This window comes from Watersipora subatra, chromosome 4 (genome assembly GCF_963576615.1).
Source record: "Watersipora subatra chromosome 4, tzWatSuba1.1, whole genome shotgun sequence".
Classification (NCBI taxonomy): domain Eukaryota; kingdom Metazoa; phylum Bryozoa; class Gymnolaemata; order Cheilostomatida; family Watersiporidae; genus Watersipora; species Watersipora subatra.
In genome coordinates this window covers 34,292,320-34,317,662 of record NC_088711.1, presented here as the reverse complement: position 1 = coordinate 34,317,662, position 25,343 = coordinate 34,292,320, and the positions used below count along the sequence as shown (strand labels likewise).

General features: G+C 34.6%; 2 protein-coding genes across 4 annotated transcripts; one reads left to right on the top strand and one right to left on the bottom strand.

Moving 5' to 3' along the window:
- Nucleotides 1–29: 29 nt before the first annotated feature.
- Nucleotides 30–19,622, top strand: LOC137395288 (dynein intermediate chain 2, ciliary-like). 3 transcript variants are annotated; one of them, XM_068082166.1, is made up of 19 exons: nt 30–89; nt 506–541; nt 676–711; nt 1,249–1,344; nt 2,279–2,486; nt 3,591–3,763; nt 4,052–4,153; nt 4,550–4,612; nt 5,429–5,509; nt 6,080–6,164; nt 6,736–6,897; nt 11,648–11,838; nt 11,980–12,126; nt 12,750–12,837; nt 14,042–14,270; nt 15,522–15,621; nt 17,474–17,659; nt 18,336–18,374; nt 19,099–19,622. In XM_068082166.1, exons 1-19 carry the CDS (start codon nt 66–68, stop codon nt 19,201–19,203), a joined length of 2,151 nt encoding a protein of 716 aa, XP_067938267.1. In that variant the 5' UTR covers nt 30–65; the 3' UTR covers nt 19,204–19,622. The 3 variants fall into 3 exon arrangements, with proteins under 3 accessions (XP_067938267.1, XP_067938268.1, XP_067938269.1); XM_068082167.1 differs by lacking the exon at nt 6,080–6,164 and adding an exon at nt 5,711–5,795; XM_068082168.1 differs by lacking the exon at nt 4,550–4,612.
- LOC137394176 (tyrosine-protein phosphatase non-receptor type 9-like) lies at nt 19,619–25,092 on the bottom strand. The gene is made up of 4 exons (XM_068080895.1): nt 24,839–25,092; nt 22,467–22,617; nt 21,882–22,037; nt 19,619–19,891 (listed from the first exon to the last, which is right to left on the bottom strand). Exons 1-4 carry the CDS (start codon nt 25,090–25,092, stop codon nt 19,619–19,621), a joined length of 834 nt encoding a protein of 277 aa, XP_067936996.1.
- Nucleotides 25,093–25,343: the final 251 nt, after the last annotated feature.

Genomic DNA, 25,343 nt, shown 5'->3' with positions numbered 1-25,343 from the left:
TCGACAACGAAATCGTGATAAACGACAAACGTCGCACAAAATTAATATTCTTGACGAACGCGACGATGCCTCCTAAAAAGCCAACAAAGGTTAAGCTCCGTTATTTATTGTTACAGACAAAGCACAATCAATTGCAAACGTTCGTTAATCAAAGCGTGACAGCTACACTAGCTAGTAGCTATATTTTTATTTTTATGATGCTTCACGTGCCAGCTTATTGTTGCTGCTGTATGTTGTGATGTTTTACCTATAAATCGGCACTTGTGTAGTAAAAATATTTTTTGTTAGTATAAAATTTAATAAAAAAAAACTATTACAGAACTCGACATACACTGCAGCTTCTTGCGGGGTTTAAGATTCTTTATGAATTTAGAATGATATAACCATCTGATGTAATAGTGTTGTTGCTTCTTATAATATCTTTTAACATAAATCACACAAGAAATTGGTTCTATAATGATCATGTTTTAAAATACTAATAAAACAAAACATTGTGCTATTTCAGTATCGTAATCGAAGATCTGCAGCTCCGTCTCACCAGGTTGTATGACAAAAAGTCAGCAAAGTCAATTTCTTTCTTTTGCTATATGTTGTGATACTGTTTTGTTTGTGTTAAACCTTGTTTATTATGCAAAATATGAATAAATAGATAAATTATCATTGCTCATTTTTTAGACTTTAGCTGAAAAAGGCAAAGGCAGAAGAAGAGGGGTGAGTAAAAGAACTTACTGCAATTGGTCTATGCAATTTCATGACTTAATGCTTTTGGTTAAAATGCTTCACTACATTTGTTTATTATTACAAATGTTTAAATGTTGTTTAAATGCAATATAAATTAATTATAACATCACAACTCTTTAATTTATAGGAACCTAAAAACCATGCTGGAACTATGTTTGAAATTGTGGCGGTAATCTGCACAAACTATAAATTCAGCTTATATATGTCTAAACACTATTTATTTTGTTTGTTTATCTGCACCAACTATTTTGGGTTGTTTATAGAATGTCCTGTGAGCATTATCATGGGACATGTATCAAATAGAGTATAGTCTTCTGTCACTAATTCAACAAAAGCAAGTACTACGGACAACTCTGATAGGCATTTGCACAGATTATCTTACAGTGATAAAGTACCTTGCAAGCTGTTATTTGCAGCTGGCAGTGCTGACTAATAATAATATAACGATTAATTTTTAATGTGACTAAATGGCAGCTAGTTGAGTTGATCAGCCATGCTGTTCTATAGGAGGATGATGACATTACTGAAGTCGGAGACCCAGATGACTGGCTAAATGGGAAAACCATGGTCAAACCAGAAGATCAGCTTAACCTGACCGAAGCAGTGAGTAAATGCTCAAAGCATAAGATGTGTGTCTCTTTTTTATTTCAATAATTCATGAAAATGGAAAAGTTGGACAGTAATCACAATTTGCTTTTTTTGGAAATAAACTATAAGTGAGGTAATAGAGCTGCGAAAAAAGTGAAAAAAAGTGCGACAAATGGGAATTTAAAAAAGCAGTGCCTAAAAGGGAGTGTAAGTAAGTGAGTGTTACTAAGAGAAACGACAGAGAGGCTGGAAGTGAATGGGGTGAACAAGTAAGGGAGAGGAAAGGGTGAGAAAGAGGAAAGGGAGAGAGAAGGGTAGGAGAAAGGGAGAGATTGTGAGGACGGTTAAACAAGGAAGTTTGAACAGAGATGGTAGGGAGGGTGAAGGTAGGAGACAAAGGTGAGAGAGGAGAAGATGCGAGACGGATGTGAAAACCAAAAGGGTTAGAAAGGGCAGAGAAGTAAGGAGGAGGATCATGGAGGGAGGGTGAGAAAGAAGATGATGACAGAGAAAAGTGAAAAAGAGGTGGAAAAACGGGAGATGCCAGAGTAGAGAAAAGTAAGAGAGAGTGAGAAAGAGGGGAGGATGCGATGGGGAGAGAACATCTATGATACTATTAATTATTCCCATAATACCACTTGTGGCTATTTTCACTGTGCAAACTTCTAAAACACGTCACCAATTCTCTATAGCAATAAACCTTTTTGAAGGAAGTTTAATAAAAATGATACAGACAAGCGTGTCATGCAACTCTAATTACAGTAAACAGTAATCATTTCATTGGATCTTAGGATAAACAGCAGCGTTTATTTGCTCGTTTAAAACGTCTAACAATAGGTCATCCAATGCAATCGAGTGACATCTAAGTTTTATTAGGATAAAAACACTTTCCAATGAGTTTATACTTGCTATATAATAACTGCGGTTGAATAACTAAAATATTTTGCAGGAGCTCAAAGAAGAAATAACGAGAATACTCACCGCTAACAACCCACACGCTCCCCAGAACATAGTCAGGTACAGTTTCAAAGAGAACACCTATAAGCAGACGGCGCATGTCGACCAGCTCGCTGTACACTTCACTCTTGATGGTAACCTCCTCCACAAGGAATCAGATGAAGCGAGAAGACAACTCGCAAGGCAGGGGCTGGCTGAAGGTATATACATGTAAATAAGTAACAAGAAAATCTGTGGGTTATTAATTGTTGCTACAAGTTAAGTGTGGAAATTCTCTAAAAATTGTCATAGCATTTTTTAGTTCAATTTTGAATTGAATAAACGCAGTCTTATATACACTGTTAACTTAATTGTGTACTAAGTCACTTTGTTAGCCCTAATCTTTAAACATAATAATAATATATAATAATAGTATATATAATATAAATGGTGAGTGGGAAAAAAATTAAAATTTTTTGAACTAGTAGCAATGCTATATAAACTATAAAGTCATTCCTTCAAGTAAAAGCGCTAATTACAAAGTGTTCACTCACACATAGCGATGTCCATAGTTCTTCTTGCTCAACAAAAAGGGCAGTGATAGGCTGGAGCTTAATTTGCTAGAAGGTTGGCATATTTATGTTAATGCATTTATATATATGATATTCACCAGCCATCTTGAATCATTGTGATGTCACAGTTTTTTTAAAAACATAGCTTTCTTAACCTTATTTCGTTGCTCAATCATCTCTAGCGCTGTGGCATTAGTATTAGAGTGGTTATATAAGAAGGAAATAGATGCAAACCAAAATAATTATTGTGAATATTTATAACAATTTGTTGTTTATAGCCTACTCACACTATGGTACATCTAAAGCGGGTAAGAAAACATGAATGTCCTGCACGCTGCCAAGCTATGTAATGCAGCTAAAGTCAACCTCTATTATTTGTTTCGTTTGTGCTGCCGAGGTGGTTTAAGTTAATCGCATGCCATGATGTTGTTATTCGTTTGTCACTGTTGGCGATGCTGATGGAGGCTGAGCTGAACTGATGCTCCTTGTGGCACATTGAATGCTCTGTAGGAAAATTCAGCGAAACATATCTCACTTCAACAATTTAAATTTTTTTGCTAAAATGTAAGCCCAGTATTTGCCATTTTTAGTCTGAAGTCAAATCTGAAATAGACAAATTTTCATTCACTATCTAAAGCCAAAGAGATTATACATCCTTTTGGGGCATACTGTACAATATATATTAATCTAAATATCACAGAATAGTATACTTTCTACCTGTGTCTAGTCTATGTATGTCTCTGCTAATGTCAGCTCCTCCTGAGGAGGAGACGGCAGAGGATGAGATTGAGAAGGTAGAAGAGGTCAAGGCTGATGCTGATGAAGATGGAACCTCTCCTGAACCAAAAACTGGAGGAGCCAAAAAACTAACCAATCAATTCAACTACAGTGAAAGAGCATCTCAGACCTACAACAATCCCTACAGAGTAAGGCAGCAATTCTATATATTTAATACTTTATAGAATAAGGGTTTTGCCTTAGTTCCTGATCATAGACTGACTCTATTCAAGGGGCTCTCTGTCAGCCTCCTAGATTAGACATTCTCCGGTGCCAAACTTACTTTGATTTAAACTGACTTTTTACCCTCGAGTGTTTGTGTGTCACTCGACCAGACAAAGTGTCTGGCAGTTTTGCTTTTACAAAAACTTATCTTCATCACCTGTAACAATATATGCATCTACACTTGTCACATTTTATTGCACAAATCTCTGTAGGAGCGAGGCACAGCAACAGAGCCCCCACCTAGAGCCACATACTCATCCAACGCTAGTCAATGGGAGATATTTGATGCTTACCAAGAAGACTTTGAGAGACAGGTATGCTTAGTATACTATCCTTAGATTGGACAAACAAGTTATTTTCCCCAAGCTCTCATACATGTACTTCACGTGTCCCGTGGTTGTTGGAGTTGTTTCCCCCTAATTACACACTGCCATCTGTGACCATGGTTTACTAACTCTTTGAGCTCTGAGTGTTTGTCAAAGTTTTAGGTTAGCAATTGTTGTTACAGTCATTAAAATTTACATCATTCATGAGATGTAAGGTCAGATAACTCCTCAAATTAGCATTGAATATAATTATATTGAACTATCAGTGTCTCACTGCCTTATTAACCCTGCGATTGTGTTGTTTGCTGTGCTACCTGCTATGTTGTTTGCTGTGGTGATTGCCGTGCCATTGCTGACTGACTTCACCGATTGGCTAATTCCCAGATGCTCAAAAAGATAGAGGAAGGTGGACTCTCTAGAGAAGAGAGACAGAAATTAGCTCTCGCGGTAAACTACCCATCCAATTCTCTTAATATTCTTTTTTACAGGATTTTTGATAGTTTAATCCGTTGGACTAAATCATGTAATTATATATACACATATATGTATACACATATATGTACATATATTGTATATATATATGTATATATTTATGTAAAGCAAGGTATAGCGTGACTAACATTTAATTGTACTACAACTTATTTCTTTCAAATAAACTGGCTATATATATATAATTTGTCATTTCATCAACTACAGCCTATATATACGTGCGTATGTAGGCTGGATGTCAGTTAGTATGGCAAACTTAAGTGACTTCCTTGTTCACGTTCCACGTTAATACTAGGTATAATAATACAGGTACTTAGTGTAATATGATAATAAAATAAATGTTTAAAATATCGTTTAATTTATTAATGAGGTCAAGGTTTGTCTATACTTAATTGTGGAAGCTTTTTGAGGGCTCCCTATGTAGCTAATGTTCATCATAATGATGAATGTTTTGTAAACCAACTCAGATGTTTAGCTATTAAGAACTTCAGTTACGGTATCAGCAAGTATTACTCTAACTTGAATATAACGGTTTATCAAAAGGCTTATAGCTGGTTAAATTCACTTTCCAGTTGTTGCCTCTCAACAGTCTTCTATAGCTTTATGTAACCAAAATTTACTGATCAGAGTCTCCTTTTTATGCAACCTTTTTATTTTATTGTATAATATTTGTTTTCTTGTTTGTGATAAACCGATATTTTGCACTTTTTAATTTTGGTTTTAGTTCTAAGCAGCAAATTTAAGTTTATAAAAAATTTTAATTTTTTAAATTAGGAAAGAAGCAAAGAGAAGAAACTGCCAGGTAAAAAGGACGAATCAAAGACAAAGAAGAAACTGTCATCAATGGATGGACAGGTAATAAGGAAGCTTGTTGTATTCTCTGAAGATATACGATTAGCAGGGAGGGGTGTTGACCAGACTTGGCTTGATTTGCGTGTCAGATTTAGTATCAAGTATAAACAGCAGACCATGGGCACAACTAATAACTGCCTGTTCGTTACGTTACGCTTCATCATATATGTATGTACTGTATATATGTATGTGCTGTCTCTCCAGAGTGATGACTTCAATCAGATCAGCAAAGCAGTCAGAGTTATAGAGAGAATGATTAACCAGAATACATATGACGACGTGTCACAAGGTATTCCATTGTATAAAGTCGACTTGGGCCAAAGTGCTACTCATCGATCACATCGCTATTACCGGAAAACCGGAAAAAGTCTGGAAATTGGATCTTCAATCAAGCTTCTACAAAAATATTCTGTCGCTGTGTTGCCAAATTCTTTAATAACGTCACGACGTTAGTGTTTAATTTTGACCTTGAGAAAGGACAGCAGTTATGAATATCTAGAAAGTGAGACATGGGCAGCACTATGGTCTAGTTTTTTGTAATCATATACAAGTTGCTTGTCTGCGTACTTTCAGAGTGACAGCATTGGCTATATTGAGGCAGCAGCCAGGATTATTGAACGAATGATAAATCAGAACACATTTGATGATGTGTGTCAAGGTCAGACACACAAGCTTATGCTGCTGCCACTTATCCAGTCCATTGCTGTGTCATAGCTTAAGTTCTTAAATCAGATAAGCTCCGATAAGCTTGCATAACCCCCTGCTTGATGTTAATCTTTGTGCCGTGTGGTCACATCTACTCTTTACACATTCATCCCACTACAATTGTGTGCCATAAAAGGAAATCAAAGATTTTACACTTGCGTGGTATCTTCTATCAATGAAATGTATAAAAAACAACAATTTTGATGCACGTCAAAAATATTTAGAATGTCAAACTTAATTTAGCTTTTCATTCTATGATTTCTTAATAGAAAACATATTGAATGATATCCCTGCTGTTTTATCATAACTAGTCTTATATGTACTTCAGAAGCTACCAATGTATTCTAATAACTCATAAAACATCTTTTTTCAAAAAACATAAATCGTCAATCGCATTGTTTCCTCTCTGCACTTTCTTAACCGTCTTTGTACATATTTTGAATTTTCATGATGTAAGAGTGATGTTTTACCTAACGGAGGTTTCTTGCGGCAATAGCATTAATCAACTAGCTAGTTGTTGGCAGATTTCAAGTACTACGAGGATGCATCAGATGAGTACAGAGACCAAGAAGGAACGCTTCTCCCTCTTTGGAAATTTGCTTATGACAGATCAAAGAAACTTGCAATCACAGCACTTTGCTGGAGCCCCAAGTACAGAGACCTCTTTGCTGTCTCGCACGGATCCTGTACGTTTCTTTACCTCTCTGAATATGTCTGCTTTTTAAAGATCAGATTTAGATAACACTTGCTACATGTCATTGCGTGTTGTAAAGTTATCAAAGATAAAAGTGGAGGATTTATGGGATCAACTGTCTTCAACTAATTATCCGTAGAGTTATCCTATTATCCACTATCCATATCCTTATTCATAGAGGATACAAAGTGTTCCACACCCGCAATGTTTTTTTTTTGTCACCAAAAATCTTTATTAAATTTGTAGGTTTATTTCTTGTAATGGTTTGTAGTACTGAATTTGAACTTTTTTCCTTAACTTGGTTGTTTAAAAGACCACTTACTAATATCTACCTTATACAACAGAATTATTATTAGGTAAAGTGCTTATTTGCTTTTTATTAAAAAAAGACAATATTTTCCAATTTTTTCTCCAGACTTACCTGAATATTTAAAGTGCATAGCTAATTTATTACTAGCTAGTTTTTCTGAGGCTTCTACCTAAATGTTTATGTTTCCAGTATTTTCACTATATTATTACTCGAATATATGCCTTTATGTTTGCAGTACTTTCACTATATTATTACTCGAGTATATGCCTTTATGTTTACAGTACTTTCACTATGTTATTACTCGGATATATGCCTTTATGTTTGCAGTACTTTCACTATATTATTACTCAAATATATGCCTTTATGTTTCCAGTACTTTCACTATATTATTACTCGAATATATGCCTTTATGTTTACAGTACTTTCACTATGTTATTACTCGGATATATGCCTTTATGTTTGCAGTACTTTCACTATATTATTACTCAAATATATGCCTTTATGTTTGCAGTACTTTCACTATATTATTCCTCGAATATATGCCTTTATGTTTGCAGTACTTTCACTATATTATTACTCGGATATATGCCTTTATGTTTGCAGTACTTTCACTATATTATTACTCAAATATATGCCTTTATGTTTGCAGTACTTTCACTATATTATTACTCGAATATATACCTTTATGTTTACAGTACTTTCACTATATTATTACTCGAATATATGCCTTTATGTTTGCAGTACTTTCACTATGTTATTACTTGAATATATGCCTTTATGTTTGCAGTACTTTCACTATATTATTACTCGAATATATGCCTTTATGTTTACAGTACTTTCACTATATTATTACTCGAATATATGCCTTTATGTTTACAGTACTTTCACTATGTTATTACTCGAATATATGCCTTTATGTTTGCAGTACTTTCACTATGTTATTACTCGAGTATATGCCTTTATGTTTACAGTACTTTCACTATATTATTACTCGAGTATATGCCTTTATGTTTGCAGCTTCACTATATTATTACTCGAATATATACCTTTATGTTTGCAGTACTTTCACTATATTATTACTCGAATATATGCCTTTATGTTTGCAGTACTTTCACTATATTATTCCTCGAATATATGCCTTTATGTTTGCAGCTTCACTATATTATTACTCGAATATATACCTTTATGTTTACAGCTTCACTATATTATTACTCGAATATATACCTTTATGTTTGCAGTACTTTCACTATATTATTACTCGAATATATGCCTTTATGTTTACAGTACTTTCACTATATTATTACTCGAGTATATGCCTTTATGTTTGCAGCTTCACTATATTATTACTCGAATATATACCTTTATGTTTGCAGTACTTTCACTATATTATTACTCGAATATATGCCTTTATGTTTACAGCTTCACTATATTATTACTCGAATATATACCTTTATGTTTGCAGTACTTTCACTATATTATTCCTCGAATATATGCCTTTATGTTTGCAGCTTCACTATATTATTACTCGAATATATACCTTTATGTTTGCAGTACTTTCACTATATTATTACTCGAATATATACCTTTATGTTTGCAGTACTTTCACTATATTATTCCTCGAATATATGCCTTTATGTTTGCAGCTTCACTATATTATTACTCGAATATATACCTTTATGTTTACAGCTTCACTATATTATTACTCGAATATATACCTTTATGTTTGCAGTACTTTCACTATATTATTACTCGAATATATGCCTTTATGTTTGCAGTACTTTCACTATATTATTCCTCGAATATATGCCTTTATGTTTGCAGCTTCACTATATTATTACTCGAATATATACCTTTATGTTTGCAGTACTTTCACTATATTATTACTCGAATATATACCTTTATGTTTGCAGTACTTTCACTATATTATTCCTCGAATATATGCCTTTATGTTTGCAGCTTCACTATATTATTACTCGAATATATACCTTTATGTTTACAGCTTCACTATATTATTACTCGAATATATACCTTTATGTTTGCAGTACTTTCACTATATTATTACTCGAATATATGCCTTTATGTTTACAGTACTTTCACTATATTATTACTCGAGTATATGCCTTTATGTTTGCAGCTTCACTATATTATTACTCGAATATATACCTTTATGTTTGCAGTACTTTCACTATATTATTACTCGAATATATGCCTTTATGTTTACAGCTTCACTATATTATTACTCGAATATATACCTTTATGTTTGCAGTACTTTCACTATATTATTACTCGAATATATGCCTTTATGTTTGCAGTACTTTCACTATATTATTCCTCGAATATATGCCTTTATGTTTGCAGCTTCACTATATTATTACTCGAATATATACCTTTATGTTTGCAGTACTTTCACTATATTATTACTCGAATATATGCCTTTATGTTTACAGCTTCACTATATTATTACTCGAATATATACCTTTATGTTTGCAGTACTTTCACTATATTATTACTCGAATATATGCCTTTATGTTTACAGTACTTTCACTATATTATTACTCGAGTATATGCCTTTATGTTTGCAGCTTCACTATATTATTACTCGAATATATACCTTTATGTTTGCAGTACTTTCACTATATTATTACTCGAATATATGCCTTTATGTTTACAGCTTCACTATATTATTACTCGAATATATACCTTTATGTTTGCAGTACTTTCACTATATTATTACTCGAATATATGCCTTTATGTTTGCAGTACTTTCACTATATTATTACTCAAATATATGCCTTTATGTTTACAGCTTCACTATATTATTACTCGAGTATATGCCTTTATGTTTGCAGTACTTTCACTATATTATTCCTTGAATATATGCCTTTATGTTTACAGCTTCACTATATTATTACTCGAATATATACCTTTATGTTTGCAGTACTTTCACTATATTATTACTCGAATATATGCCTTTATGTTTACAGCTTCACTATATTATTACTCGAATATATACCTTTATGTTTGCAGTACTTTCACTATATTATTACTCGAATATATGCCTTTATGTTTGCAGTACTTTCACTATATTATTACTCGAATATATGCCTTTATGTTTGCAGTACTTTCACTATATTATTCCTTGAATATATGCCTTTATGTTTACAGCTTCACTATATTATTACTCGAATATATACCTTTATGTTTGCAGTACTTTCACTATATTATTACTCGAATATATGCCTTTATGTTTGCAGTACTTTCACTATATTATTCCTTGAATATATGCCTTTATGTTTACAGCTTCACTATATTATTACTCGAATATATACCTTTATGTTTGCAGTACTTTCACTATATTATTACTCGAATATATGCCTTTATGTTTGCAGTACTTTCACTATATTATTACTCAAATATATGCCTTTATGTTTACAGCTTCACTATATTATTACTCGAGTATATGCCTTTATGTTTGCAGTACTTTCACTATATTATTCCTTGAATATATGCCTTTATGTTTACAGCTTCACTATATTATTACTCGAATATATACCTTTATGTTTGCAGTACTTTCACTATATTATTACTCGAATATATGCCTTTATGTTTGCAGTACTTTCACTATATTATTACTCGAATATATGCCTTTATGTTTGCAGTACTTTCACTATATTATTCCTTGAATATATGCCTTTATGTTTACAGCTTCACTATATTATTACTCGAATATATACCTTTATGTTTGCAGTACTTTCACTATATTATTACTCGAATATATGCCTTTATGTTTGCAGTACTTTCACTATATTATTCCTTGAATATATGCCTTTATGTTTACAGCTTCACTATATTATTACTCGAATATATACCTTTATGTTTGCAGTACTTTCACTATATTATTACTCGAATATATGCCTTTATGTTTGCAGTACTTTCACTATATTATTACTCGAATATATGCCTTTATGTTTGCAGTACTTTCACTATATTATTACTCGAATATATACCTTTATGTTTGCAGTACTTTCACTATATTATTACTCGAATATATGCCTTTATGTTTGCAGTACTTTCACTATATTATTACTCGAATATATGCCTTTATGTTTGCAGTACTTTCACTATATTATTACTCGAATATATACCTTTATGTTTGCAGTACTTTCACTATGTTATTACTTGAATATATGCCTTTATGTTTACAGTACTTTCACTATATTATTACTCGAATATATACCTTTATGTTTGCAGTACTTTCACTATGTTATTACTCGGATATATGCCTTTATGTTTACAGTACTTTCACTATATTATTACTCGAATATATACCTTTATGTTTGCAGTACTTTCACTATGTTATTACTCGGATATATACCTTTATGTTTGCAGTACTTTCACTATATTATTACTCAAATATATGCCTTTTTTGCAGACGATTTCATGAAGCAGGCAAAGGGAATGATTTGCTTCTACACTTTAAAAAACCCGTCGTTTCCAGAATACACTTTCCCGACAGACTCAGGTGTCATGTGCATAGACATACACGCTGAACACCCGTACCTGATAGCTGCCGGTTTTTATGATGGCTCTGTTGGCGTGTTCAATGTCACTGAGGGAAAGACTGTAAGTATTCTGCAATTAAACCTTTATTTTTGGTAAAATCCAATATGTAATCAGAATATCCTTTTTTCCCATTTTAACACTGGTTGAATGGTCCTGAGGCGGGTAGTTGTCCTCACATAAAAATGGTTGTATATTTGATAGAGTGCACAGTACATGAGCACTGCAAAGAATGGTAAGCATACAGATCCTGTCTGGCAAGTGAGATGGCAGAAAGACGATTTAGACAACAATCTCAACTTTTACTCGATATCTTCAGATGGAAGGGTCGTTCAGTGGACCCTTGTCAAGGTAATCAGCATAATTAGTTCAAACTTTACATCAACTTATTATTGTGCTCAACAATATGTTTTAACTTAATTTATATTGCATTTTATAAAGTTTAAAATCAAACCTTCTAAATGAGGGAACTTTGGGACAACAAAAAATATTTTTATTTGAAGATATGTTACACATTAATACAGATTTGCATGATGAAAATGTATAGTTGTAAAATTCTTCCCTATGATTGGTTCTGCTATTTTTTTCCTGTTGAAAAGTTGTAATTTGCGACAAAAAGCTGCATGCTATCAAATAATGATTATTATGTCTCCAATTGGACTAAGGTAAAAAAATCATGAGATTCATATCAGTAATCTTATTTTTAGGCTATTACAGTATATTTCTTTATTTAAGTAGATAATAGAAGATTTTGTTTTTTGATGTTGTGGGGGTGTATGCCACGCCACGTAAAGCTATTGCCTTTAGCGTAATGATACACACTAATTAAATATTTCTGAAGAAATAACTTCACAGCGTTTGTTAAAATTTGTTTAAGATTCTCTCAACGCAAAGGTCATGAACTATTGTTACTCAGCTCATCATTTCACCTTTACAGGGCACTCTCACTATGTTTTGTATCTGATGTATTTTAGAATGAGTTGCACCACCACGATGTCATTCGGCTGTCATTGGCAGAGGCAGCGGATGAGGGACCAGATGGAGCAAAGCTCGCCACGCTGAGTAAGCATTAGAGTTGCCTTCCCACAGATTGTTTTGTTTAGAAAAAATTAATTATCACACATACATGATGATAATTTCTTTTATAGCTTTTATTGTTGAGTGTAGCAAATATTGTAAATTATCATTAAGTTTTTTTAAGTTTTTTTAAGTTTTTAATTTAAAAATATTTGACAATTTTTAGTTTGTTGTGATGATTTGGGCGATCTTTAAAGGTTGACTTGCAACAAAATTCACATTACAGTTATTTGGTATCAAAAGATTCATCATGTCTTACTCTGTTGTGTTGTAGGTGCAACATATGTGGAAATGTGATTGCAAGCTCTTAAAAGCTCAAAAACGAAAAGCCGCCGTAGATTGGAATCTCTTTATTTCTCTGACGTAGCCATGAAATTTGGTTATTGTCTTGTCACGTGATGTTCTCCCGTGAATTGAAAGGGCAATATAAAACTTATCGTAGCAATAGTTTATGACAAACACTCCGGGTTTACTGAACACCCCGTATCAAATATAGATGCTCGCTACTTTACAGTTTTGTTTCGGTTTGGTCTAATCGGCAAGTTGTAATCTGATCATGTGACCCAATACTTCGCAAATAATTTCTGCAGCACTTTTCAATTATCACAAATGATCAACAGGCTCATCATGATTATCAGACAATGATATGTACTCCTTCAAGCTAAGGCTAAAAAGTTAAACGAATTTTTACGGTAAGTTATAAGATATCACTGCTAAAAGTGACAGCATTAAAATAACGATAAAACAGACGCGTAAGAACAATAGTCATGGTTTTATTCAATGCGTGAAGTATATTTGTGAAATATTTCGACGAATAAGGTTGCATGAAAGTGTAAACAGAAACCATCTAACACAGCTATGTCACATTTGAGCCGTTTTGGAAGGAGAATCCAAACTACGGCGGTCTCGTGTGGCTGCGATTAACTGTTCGTTTTTTAGCTTTTAAGAGCTTGTAATCACATTTCCACATATTTGGCACCTACAACACAACGGAGTAAAACATGGTGAATCTTTTCATATCAAATAATTGTAATGTGAATTTTGTTGCAAGTCAACCTTTAAGTAAAACAAATGGTTTTCCAATATTTTTAAATGTTGTACCGTAATGTCACATTGGGATTTCCATGCTGTCGAATACATACACTGTTCTATTTTGTCTATGTTCACACTTGAGTATTCTAACTCTTAGGTTGTGGTACGACGTTTGACTTCCATCCCCAGACAGACTATATGTTTTTGGTCGGCACGGAGGAAGGGAAAGTTCACAAATGCTCCAAGGCCTACTCTACCCAGTTTCTTGACACAATCGATGCTCATCACATGGCTGTGTATAAAGTCACATGGAACACATTCCATCCTAAGATATTCATTACGTGCAGCGCTGACTGGACAGTCAAGATATGGGATCACGCTGTCAAGTAAGCTAGCCATTATAGCTAAGGAACTAATATAGCCAAATCATTTTGGAACAAGCTTCTATCAATAACATTGACTACATCATCATTTAAGAATTTTTTAAATGTAAGTTTCATGGCACCTGCTCTGTCATGTCAAGGTTAAAATTTAGATTAACTCATGATGTCTTTGCTATAACGGTGTGGTGGATATAACAATCTAAATACATTTGCTAGGTTGTTAAGATTACCTGTTTTCATCTCATTAAATTGCTCCAGGTCTGGAATGAAAGCTAAAAATACCACCCAGATATTTGTTGCTATTGAAAAGACTTACTCAATATGGCTGTATCTGCATCTCAAATGACACACTGTACGCTCTTTTCTTGGCCAGATAAGGCTGGTGTCTAATAGACTATAGGCATGTGTAATTAATACACCAGCCCATAGCCTGTATACCACATGTGTCAAACTCAGGCCCACAGGCTAAATTTTGCATGCAGTGTAATTATAAATAGTCGCGAGATCATATCAAATATTCATTGGAGCTGGACCGTTGTATGTGCTAAAAATAATAATAAACATAATCTCAGTCTGGTTCTTTATATTTTTAAATGTATTAAAATAATATTTTTTAGATTATTAGAAGTTGAATTTCTTTCCAGAACAACCCTTCAGCTGACAGTATCATTTAATAACATGATATTGGTTCTTTTAAATTATTTTAGTTGTTGGTAGAGTGTAATAGAGTGTAATAGAGTGTTACATTTGATAACATGTTAATATATCAGTTAGTATCTTAAATATCAGTTAACAGTTGATCTTAGATCGTTTTTAGAACCTAAATTACAAAATGTTGCTTCCTATTCAGCGTAAAAATTCGCACAACTCATGGTGCTCCGAGATATTAAGAAAAACTATTTAAAAGGCATGGCAAGCCACAGCAAGGGGCTGTACTCAAGCCACAGCAAGGGGCTGTACTCAAATATATGAAGTTTTGTCAACCTTGACCATACTTCTTATTTGTGCTCAATAGTAACTGAGCCACGCTCGGCTATTATGAGTTTGTGTTTTATTTTTGGTATGTTTTGTGCTTTTTTACTGATTATGTTCCCATCTGATTGTCTCCTCCTTGTAACTTTAAACGCAGCAATGGCGTCTCTATTTTATGCAACTGTATAGCACTGGAGAAGCTAAGAAAATACTAAATGTGGTAGCATACAGCTAGCCTGTGGATTTCCAGTTGTAAGACTTGCACATGTTTTGTCTTTTCAGAGACCCAATGTTCACATTCGATTTGAACAGCTCTGTTGGCGATGTAGCCTGGGCTCCATACTCGTCCACAGTGTTTGCTGCTGTTACAGCTGATGGCAAGGTATGCAAACAAAATACTTAAAGAAAACAGATTGACACAAAATTTATGCTATTTTTCAAATATTAAAAAAAAATTCTTCTTTAGTTTATTAACTCATTGCATACTATGCATGGTGCTGCTTTAGTAAGCTCAGTAGAAAACATTTCTAATTGGTGAGTAGTTAATTAATTAGCCTATCATGTCTGAACTTAAACAAAAGGAGAAAATCTGCTGGCTAAGCTGCCAACGGAAAACATGTTTATAGCCCACTGAGCTTAGTTCCACTTTGCAACAATGTTAAAGTTTTATCAAAATTTGTTCTTCACAATGACCAGCCATGTCAGACACATTAAAACTATGTAGGCTTTACAAATCGTAGATCAATGGACTTATGATGATTATCTATTTAGTAATAGTACTAGTGACGGTGATTATTATACTTCTAACAATGATAGTAATAATGCCATAACCTGTAGTTAGGGTAATAACTCTTTTAACTCAGAGCATGCTCAGGTTGTTACTCACAGTAGCATAGGGAAGGACCAAAAATAGTCTGAGCTCATTCTGTAACACATTTGTAGACTTGCTTGATGGCATCAACTGACGTAAGATTATATTCTGAATAATTTGGTATAAAAATCCTTTTCATAAACCAGATGAATTAAAAGTTATGACAACTTATGTGTGTCATTGTAGAATTTTAGGTTTTATCAAATATGTAATTATGTCCCGGTAAAAGAAGTAATTATATTATGAAAGAGTTAAGCCATCAGTGCCATTCACAATGAACAATAAAATCTTACATCAGTTCTTTACATCAGTTCTTTACTAGAGTTCATGTTATCTTCTGTTTTAGTGAATCAGGGTGTAATTAACCAATTTGGTACCACTTTGTTTTGCACGATCAGGGTTTTTGTTTAGAACAGTGTATGTTCTTCCACTGCCAGATATGTTGACCTATTTTACTAACATTGTTGGATTCAAAATACTAAATGGTTGAACTCCATTATACATCACTGAGATGTTTCAATTCTCTATATTTTGTACTTACCCAAAGATGTACTCACCAATTGTATAGCGAAGTCTTTTAACCTTCAAAAGAGATAAGGTGCGTACCTAAGCATAGTAGCTTCAAGTCTCCCTTGTATCAATTTTTATCCTTACCTTTAAAAAAAATTTTTTTCTTTAAAAATGATTATGGTCTGCCCAATAAAAGTATATATATGTATACTATATGCATTATATATAATATCTCATATATACACGAGATATTATATATAACGCATATATATATATATATATATATATAAATGTGAGCGTCTGTTGTCTGTATGTCCAGTATAGCAATGAAGTTTTAGTAACGAAAAAGCCACTTTGAACTGGAATTGAACTCAGAACCTCCATTTCCGCAGACTGGCATACTATCCATTACACTACGCATACAACAGGATATACTAAGAAATGATTGCGCACATACTAATTACACCTGTTAAAATACTCACGATTAAAGCAATTAAAATTAAACCAATATAAAATACTATTGGTTATTACTAGCTTGCTCAAGATCATGATTGCATGAGAGATCATGATGCGTATCATTACATTAATAAGCACAAACTGGGTTCAGACGAAACACGGCTCTTATTATAGTAAAGATTTAGACTAGTTGAATTACTAGTTTAAGTTACTCAAATTCATTGGGTAATTATATGCTTACCCTTGCAACGCCAGCCAATCAGCTAGTCTATATAAATGAGACTAGCTGATTGGCTGTCATTGCTCTTCATTCTTTGTTGTTTGCAGTTTAAATGCTTTGTTTAAAAAACTGCACTTTTTACAATCATAAATTTACTCGTAAATTTTTATTTTATAGGTGTTTGTCTATGACCTAAATATCAACAAATATGAGCCTATATGCGAGCAGTCTGTTGTGGCAAAGAAGAAGACGAAGCTTACCCACATATCATTCAACCCTTATCACCCCATCCTCATCGTAGGTGACGACAGAGGCTATGTCACGAGTCTTAAGCTATCACCAAACCTGAGGAAGATGCCCAAGGTACGTTAGCAAGGCGAAACCGCCCTTTACGTTGAAGTTTGTCATACTTTAAACCTTACCTCTAACCCTCACTGTTCTTTGCATTTGAAAAAATTGAATTTTAAAATATTTAAAACTGTGTCTCAGTGTCACAGCTAGATAAAGAGCTGCATTGTCTTTAATAATCGTAGTTTGATTGGAGACCACTAATTGTTCCAAATGTCATTTTTTATGTTTTATTTCTCAGCAGAAATTTATAGCATCAGCGAGTTCTTGATTTCGCTACTGTCATGACAAAACCAATAATTTGAAGCAATATTTATTGCTACTAATTTACATGCAAACATGTGGAGAGACGTTGAAGTGGTCATCATGGAAACTTAACAATTATCTTATCGTTACAGCCTCCTAAAGGAAACATGCTAATGGTATACAATTTCAAAAGACGCAATGAATGCTCTGCTTGTTTTATTATCTACACACTTTATCACATATTATCACATCTTCACCTTTTCAATATTTCAGCAGTATTGCTTAAAACTCATGCATCGAGCCTGTGCATTCAGGGATGCATAATTTTTCAACGATTTACATAGAAATGTTATGCCACAGTTTTGATTGAAAGCACTGGCCTGTTCTATACACACTGCTATCATTCCTTTAGCTTGCCTGTGTATTTCTGCTCTTCTTCATTCAGAGTGCAAATGCGACATTTGATCGTCGAGCTAAAGGACAGGTAATGCGTAGCCTTAGCACCATAGTCCGTCTCTTTTCTGCTAGCCTTTCTACTCTATACTCTAATCCATGTTTAAACTTGATTTGGGAGTAGATTATACAAGCCTTTCTTATCGACATAGTCTTGCTATTAATATTTCCTTTGACAATCTTTTAACTCAGCCGACAGCCAAGAGCTCTCATTGGCCAACTATTAGATAGGTGTTTCCTACGGCTGACTGTCCCAAGACCCATAGTGCCTGTCCCATTACCTACTTTTCCTCTAACCTAATGCTGAACTGGAATAGCATATGCAGCTCATCATTCAGCGGGCAGCCGTGCTGCCTGTCAGAGTTATTCCATTTATGTACATACTACTACTACTGCTATCAGTTCAGTCTGCAGTCGTACTGTAACGCTACTACTATTATGATTATAATTATTATTTTAAGCTTTTAATGTCGCCTGTGTGTTTTCTTAGATGTGCCAACTTGTCTTCAGTTTTTTCCCAACGATCAAAGGAAATTACATGCTCATTACTTTAATGGAAATAATTTTTGCCAGTGTTTGAATTAGATTACATAGAAGTATATATATTGAATTATACTTCCGTGTTTAGTTACTTATATCTTGCTGCATATTCTATTAGTTTCGCCTTTTTAGAGCTTGTTTATAAGATGCTGTAGTGTTTGTGAATATAAGCTCTGCTCTCCGCGCTGTCATCCACGATTCATTTGTGCATGCAGGCAAAGAAGGGGGCTGTCGTCGAGATAACTCCTGAAGGAGAAATAGCTAAAATGGATAAGCTTCTAGCATTGGTGAGGGAACCCGACACAGCAAAAAAGAACTGAGCTACAGCCTGAGGGTCAAGGTCACATGGAGCATGACAATCTCTTAGCCTCTGTTTCCAATCAGTTTGATAAACTATTAGGAGAATACAAGATGCTGCCAGTGCAGGGTGTTCTGGCCATATGATTTATCTCAAAATTGTATTTGGTATGGTCATTACATATTCTATTTTATAACATAAATATATCATCTTTCCAAAACATAAAATACAATTGAACACTCGCGTATGTACAGTCTGCCGGTGCAAGTCTCATAACTTTACGATGATATGGTGCCAGTCGACAGCCATGACTAAATTCTACAATAATATTTGTGTACTCAAAATGCAATATTTGACATGCATTTTATTAACGAAATGGTAACTTTCTTTTTTACAGAATAGGTAGTGCTCATGTATTTTAGTACTGTATCCATTTATTAGTCCGACAGGATATCAGGTAGTTTTGTGTCAGCTGGTAATATTCCAGTGTTGATGGCGTATTGTAACACAGCTAGGTGGCAAAAAATGAATTGTTTTGCCGTCTGCACAGCAAATGCTCGCTGTGTTCGCAATGCTTTGACAATTTCCTCAATGTTAGTCTTTTGTATTTCATCAAGCATTCGCATGCATATATCTACACACATGAAGGTGCCAGACCTTCCTACACCAGCGCTGCAGTGTATTATCAATGGTGGTCCATGTGGGTGGCCCTGCAATACATCAAGCGTATGTAATTGTGGAGATTATGACAATGATTAACTGGAAAAAGAATGGAAATTACCGCTGATGCAACCTTGGAATTCCCAGTCTGTGTAATAACAGACATTCGAAAGCTATAGCTACAAGTAACCATAGCACTGCACTTGAGAGCCAATTGTCCAGTCTATCAATGTTTGTTTGTTACTTGCATCAGCAGAATTTATAAATTAGACACTTTCATTAAAAGTTGATAATGAAAAATTTATAACTTGTTATTATTATTCTACAGGCACTAGCATCATTATAGCGAACTGATGTATGAAATAGCTGCATCTAGTGGTGTTGAGTTTCGATGATACGGTTATTTAATCAAACTTTCCAGCACCTTGTGCACTATTTCTTTTAGTGGTAATCTATATCAACATATTATAAACAGTATATAAATCTCTCTCATTCATCTGTCCAGTATAGCGATAAAGTTTTAGGAACGAAAAATCTGCTCCGCACTGGATTTGAACTTGGAACCTTCAGGTCTGCAGACTGGTGAGCTAAACCCCCTACACTACGCTGTCTTTGCCATACTATGGAGTAATAGGGCACATACTTATGCATTGTTAGCACGCTTTAAGTTCATGATTGTTTTAAAGATCATCATGCGTAGCATGATGATCTCTAATGCAAGCTAGCTTCAGGCGAAGGACACTTCTTATAGTAAGTTACTAGCTTTACTAGCTTAAGTTATTCAAATTTATTGGTTAACTATTTTATTACCTGTGCAAGGCAGGACATTCATATGAGAAGAGGTACAAATGTCGACAAGAAAGAGACACAAGATTATGAAATATCAAGTCTTTCAAATAGAAATTGTGAGAACGTGAAAGATACGAGGAAAGGTTGGCGCTGTAAAAGTACTGTGGAGCACTTACAGTATTAGTTGAAAAGTTCAAGTCATTGTGCAGCTATCTGAGAGCATTTGAATGTGTTCAACATATAAAAAATCCCAACCGCTCAAAACACGTCACATCATGTTCGAGGTACTGCAACTCAGCCTCTTGATGAGGGTCTATTAATACCGCTGCCAGATACCATCATATCCAGTCTTTGACTGTGCTCAGCAAATAATAATAATAGTCATAATAATGAAACTGATGAGAGAACTATGAAGGAACTTACTTGTCATCGTTTTTCTATAATGGGCTATTCCTTTTTTGTTTTCTGATGCCATGAAGGAGGCTAACATAGCAGCTACTCAGAAAGTACTTTATCAACATAAAGTAACATACCCTAATACCTACCATTCTACACTCCCACACTCGCTGTATCCAGAGTTCGTCTCACTCGCTTATGCACTACTTACATTGGCCAAGTTTGTATCTGCATGCGAGTTTTTCTGTTTATGAAAGTTACCAGAGTGAACAGAAAGTCCCTAGCCTGTCGTTATGATAGTCCTTTGTGACGAAAATAGAAACATGTTGCACGCATTGAAATTATTACAAATATTGTCAAACATTCTCAGTATACAGTCTACCCGGGCTTTCACTTAGACAACGGTTGGAGTTTGTACGATCAACTGGTGCGGCTGTGTTTGTCCAAAGAATAACAACTGTGACCGATAGGTAGCTCAGGTGACAGATGATGAGGGTAACATATGTACCTAACTGAATGTTGTACTGTAATTTTCATTTGTTATTATTACTGCTATTAATATTATACTGTATCCTATTACAGGTATAACCATATATTACTCTCTCATGTATTCTGTATATGCACATTGTATTGTACTGTAGTCTAGGAGTATGTGTGCGAGACGATATGGGCTGTTTAATGTACAGTCCTATACAGTACTCAAGTTTCGGTATCTAGACATGGCGCAGTCTGTATAAGTCTGAACAAACTAAGGATTATTTGTAAATAGTCAATAAAGCATGCTGCCTCTTGTCGATTATTAGTGCTCTAAAGTACCAGCTCATGTAGTTCGAAATTATTATGTGAAATACTTACCGCCCAATTGTCTTCCTTCTCAGCTAACTTAACACCCTTTTCTTGTAGCTGACGAGTTCTGTAGATCAGCTGAAGCAGGTCGTCAGGACACGCGGGTACCCCGTAGTCAGGCCATGCGAGAAACAGAACATGGTAGACAAGTCGTATTTTTTCTGTCTGAAAGACAGCCAGAGGTGTACATCGTCCTTAATTGCAAAATTCTTACATAAATCAAAAAGTGGTACATCCATGAAGTTGTCAGACACATCGGAATTTCTTGAAGTAAAAAAAATTGCTCAATTCTTACCATAATTTTGGTTTCAGTTTGAAATTCTCAGCCTTGATTGAAACCAGTTACAGTGATTTAATGTCAAGTCATAGATTTTTCATACGTAATGAACTGCTGACCATGATATACCGATTTGTATCGATAAGTAGAAAATACCATCTATGGGTAAAAGAATAAATTCTATAGAGTCTGTAGGAGCTGGTCTGTAGCTAGGAACCAATGGGCTCTGGTGGCACTTTAGGGCAAGTTTCAAATATATACCTACATATCATCTCTGTATCAGCATGATACAAATGATAATACAGCACGATAATTACCTGGTCACATCGTAAAATAAGGGAAGAAATATTGTACTTTTCCGAAGTCCTTATTTTTGTATTTACTACAAAGTAACCTTTATATTGGTGGGCTTCATGCTCACTTTCAGGCCAGTAATTAGAACATTTAACCCTTCCTTTCTCTTTTGTCCTGTAATATCATAATAATCAGCGTGAAAGCAAAGTAATACCACAATAATATTAACAACAATGATAGTCAAAGAAGAATAACTACGATGTTAAACTTGAGAGAAAGCCAAACCAAATCTTATTTATGCTAACATACAAAAATAAAAACAAACTGCAAAGCTCTCATCCATAAGCAACCACAATGATTGCTGCATCTATATACCGTATATAAATCTCAAAGTCTGTGTATCTGTGTGTAATTCAGTTTGTCCAGCTATAGCTATCAAAATATTGGAATGAAAAATTAATGAGATTAATGGACTCATTGGGCTGTTAGATGTATGTCACTAAATAAGTGATATACGAAATCGCTCTCCGTGATAGTGCAACGTAATTTTATGCGTTATCGCACAGCTTTTATTAGTTATCTTACTCAGGTTAGCCATTGGCAATGTGCCAGGCTAATGGCAAGTGGCAGGAAACTACATTACCTCTCATTGTTTATAAGCTGATTTTTAATATCCGTGCAACGCCGGGCATTCCGCGAGTCAATTAAAAGCAATAGGGCAACAAGAACGTCGAAGTACATGTACATGAAACATGAAAACAAAAACATGCCTGATCACACATGATGATTTACTGTCATGTCCTATTGCTCATGAGAAATATAATGCACTGTATGGCATTGGCATTTACTAAGTCTCTGTACAGTCATAGCTCAGCAACACACTTCCATGGGGTCTGTAATGACATGAAAACAGTCGTGCCACTCTTATTCTGTCGTGACTCAGTGTCGCTGTTTGAAAGTGAAACACCTTTTGAGATGCGCCATCTTTGTGTTATAGAATCGGCCTTAGTGACCATCGGCGTCACACTTATGCGTGCACATATGTCTTGCTTTCCTGCTGCTTCATATGCTGACATATACCTTTACATAAGGAGTAGCACAACCATCACTCTACTATAGCACCCTATGAACACATGCTCAGCTTGTCAACCCAGTGTAGCACTTCAGGCCTGGCACATCCAGGTGTCATTACACTATCTTAGTAATTGTTGCAGGTGTACTTGACAAACACTTTCCTTTCAGAGCTCATAAGCTAAGAAGAGACCATCCACACTGGATAACATCAGAAATTGAGAAGCTGATCTGAACCAGAGAGAAGGCGTGCAGAAAGAACTGTGAATTTTAAAAACTGCTGAAAGCACTAGTGCAGAGAGAAGTAGAAAAAGTAAGGAGTTCATCAAAAATTCAGCCTTAGAGAGACACCTACTTAGGTGTCTCTCTAAGGCTATAAGGATATCTCTCTAAGGCTATGAGGATATCTCTCTAAGGCTATGAGGATATCTCTCTAAGGCTATGAGGATATCTCTCTAAGGCTATCAGGCTATCTATATACTCTAAAGAGATGGTTTATAATGACAGACTGGAAGTCAGCTGGTGACAGCTCCAAGAAAAGAACTCTGAACCAACTACATGAAAGTGAGAATTGAACATGCAAGTGAATCTGCGCTCTGTAAGAAGTGCAACTAAGAAGATGAGACTATCTCATAGACAATCAGTGCAACAAAACAGTGCAGAAAGATTATACAGGCAGGTATGACTGACTTCCTAGAGTTCACACTGGTGTACACCTGGTATGCATCTTACGTCAACACCAAAAAGAGAGTGTTGCGAAAAGCGAGATAATTTTATGGGATTTTAATATCAATTCTATGAGACAAGAGTTAGATTTTAAATGTTAATTTGAGTTTTAGGACATCAGTGAAGAGAGCAAACCATTCTCAAAATACTGCAGTACGCAGACTCCTTATGACAGAGCCAAAGCAAGCTTCCCCACTTCGACCATTTCCAGGATGGATATAGCTAATCCAGGCGATGCCCGTATCTTGAGTGTAGGAAGTAGAACAATAAGAACATATGGAGACGTGTCAAGGTAAGTGTCAACATTGTGTACTGTGGGAACAACAGTATTCTCAATTGCTTCCGGTACGCTTGGAAAAAGTAAAACAAGATTGGTGCCTTTTCTGGTCATATTCGATGGTGAACCATCATTTTAAATGCTACAGAAGACAGTTTTGCGTAAAACTGCACGAAAGTTGAAAAAGGTTTCATGCCCAATATACTAGGACTTTAAAAAGATCAAGATCTCAAGCAATTCTTAGGTTAACTGAGAGGGTATTAATTACAATAATGGTGTTATTAATAAAAAGAATGTAGCAATAACAATAGTAATACAAACAGTGATTTAAAAATGTACCTTGTGGTCATCACTATAACTCTGACATTTTCTTGCCAAACCATTTGCCAAAAATCATTGCAGGTTCTTTCCAAGGGTCCTTGACAGCAGATATAAGCTTGTTTGTGTCTATATCCATTTACAAAACTGGCGTTGATATAATTGGTTGCATCTGTGTCTCCTGAGTTCAATTTAACTCTGGTCCCATCGTAACATGGAATGTCGCCATAACGATTTTTTGAGCTGTTGCATGACATTCTGTATTAAAACAGTAACAACCTGTGCCTAGTATAACAAAGATTAAGATTTTAGCAGATAAATTGTTAGGCAATAAAAAGATTACTAAAAGTTCATACAGCAGCATTGCTGGCTTGTGCCACATCTATAAACTATGTAGTCTGCTGAAAAACCATGAATGATCTACAGCCAAATAACTTAACTGGTTTAGTCTAATAAAAAACCTTTTACAAAGAGAAAACTGCAGCTTTTGTTGTAACCAAATAGCCAG

Bases quoted from the DNA above. Each gene is read 5' to 3' on its own strand.
- LOC137395288 (XM_068082166.1), top strand. From the start codon at position 66: ATGCCTCCTAAAAAGCCAACAAAG. The intron at 712-1,248 runs GTGAGTAAAAGA...GCTGTTCTATAG, and splicing joins GCAAAGGCAGAAGAAGAGGG to GAGGATGATGACATTACTGA. The intron at 18,375-19,098 runs GTAATGCGTAGC...TTGTGCATGCAG, and splicing joins ATCGTCGAGCTAAAGGACAG to GCAAAGAAGGGGGCTGTCGT.
- LOC137394176 (XM_068080895.1), bottom strand. From the start codon at position 25,092: ATGTCATGCAACAGCTCAAAAAATCGTTATGGCGACATTCCATGTTAC. The intron at 22,618-24,838 runs GTTTGTATTACT...ATGATATTACAG, and splicing joins AGGTACATTTTTAAATCACT to GACAAAAGAGAAAGGAAGGG. The intron at 22,038-22,466 runs GTAATTATCGTG...GCTGTCTTTCAG, and splicing joins TTATTTTACGATGTGACCAG to ACAGAAAAAATACGACTTGT.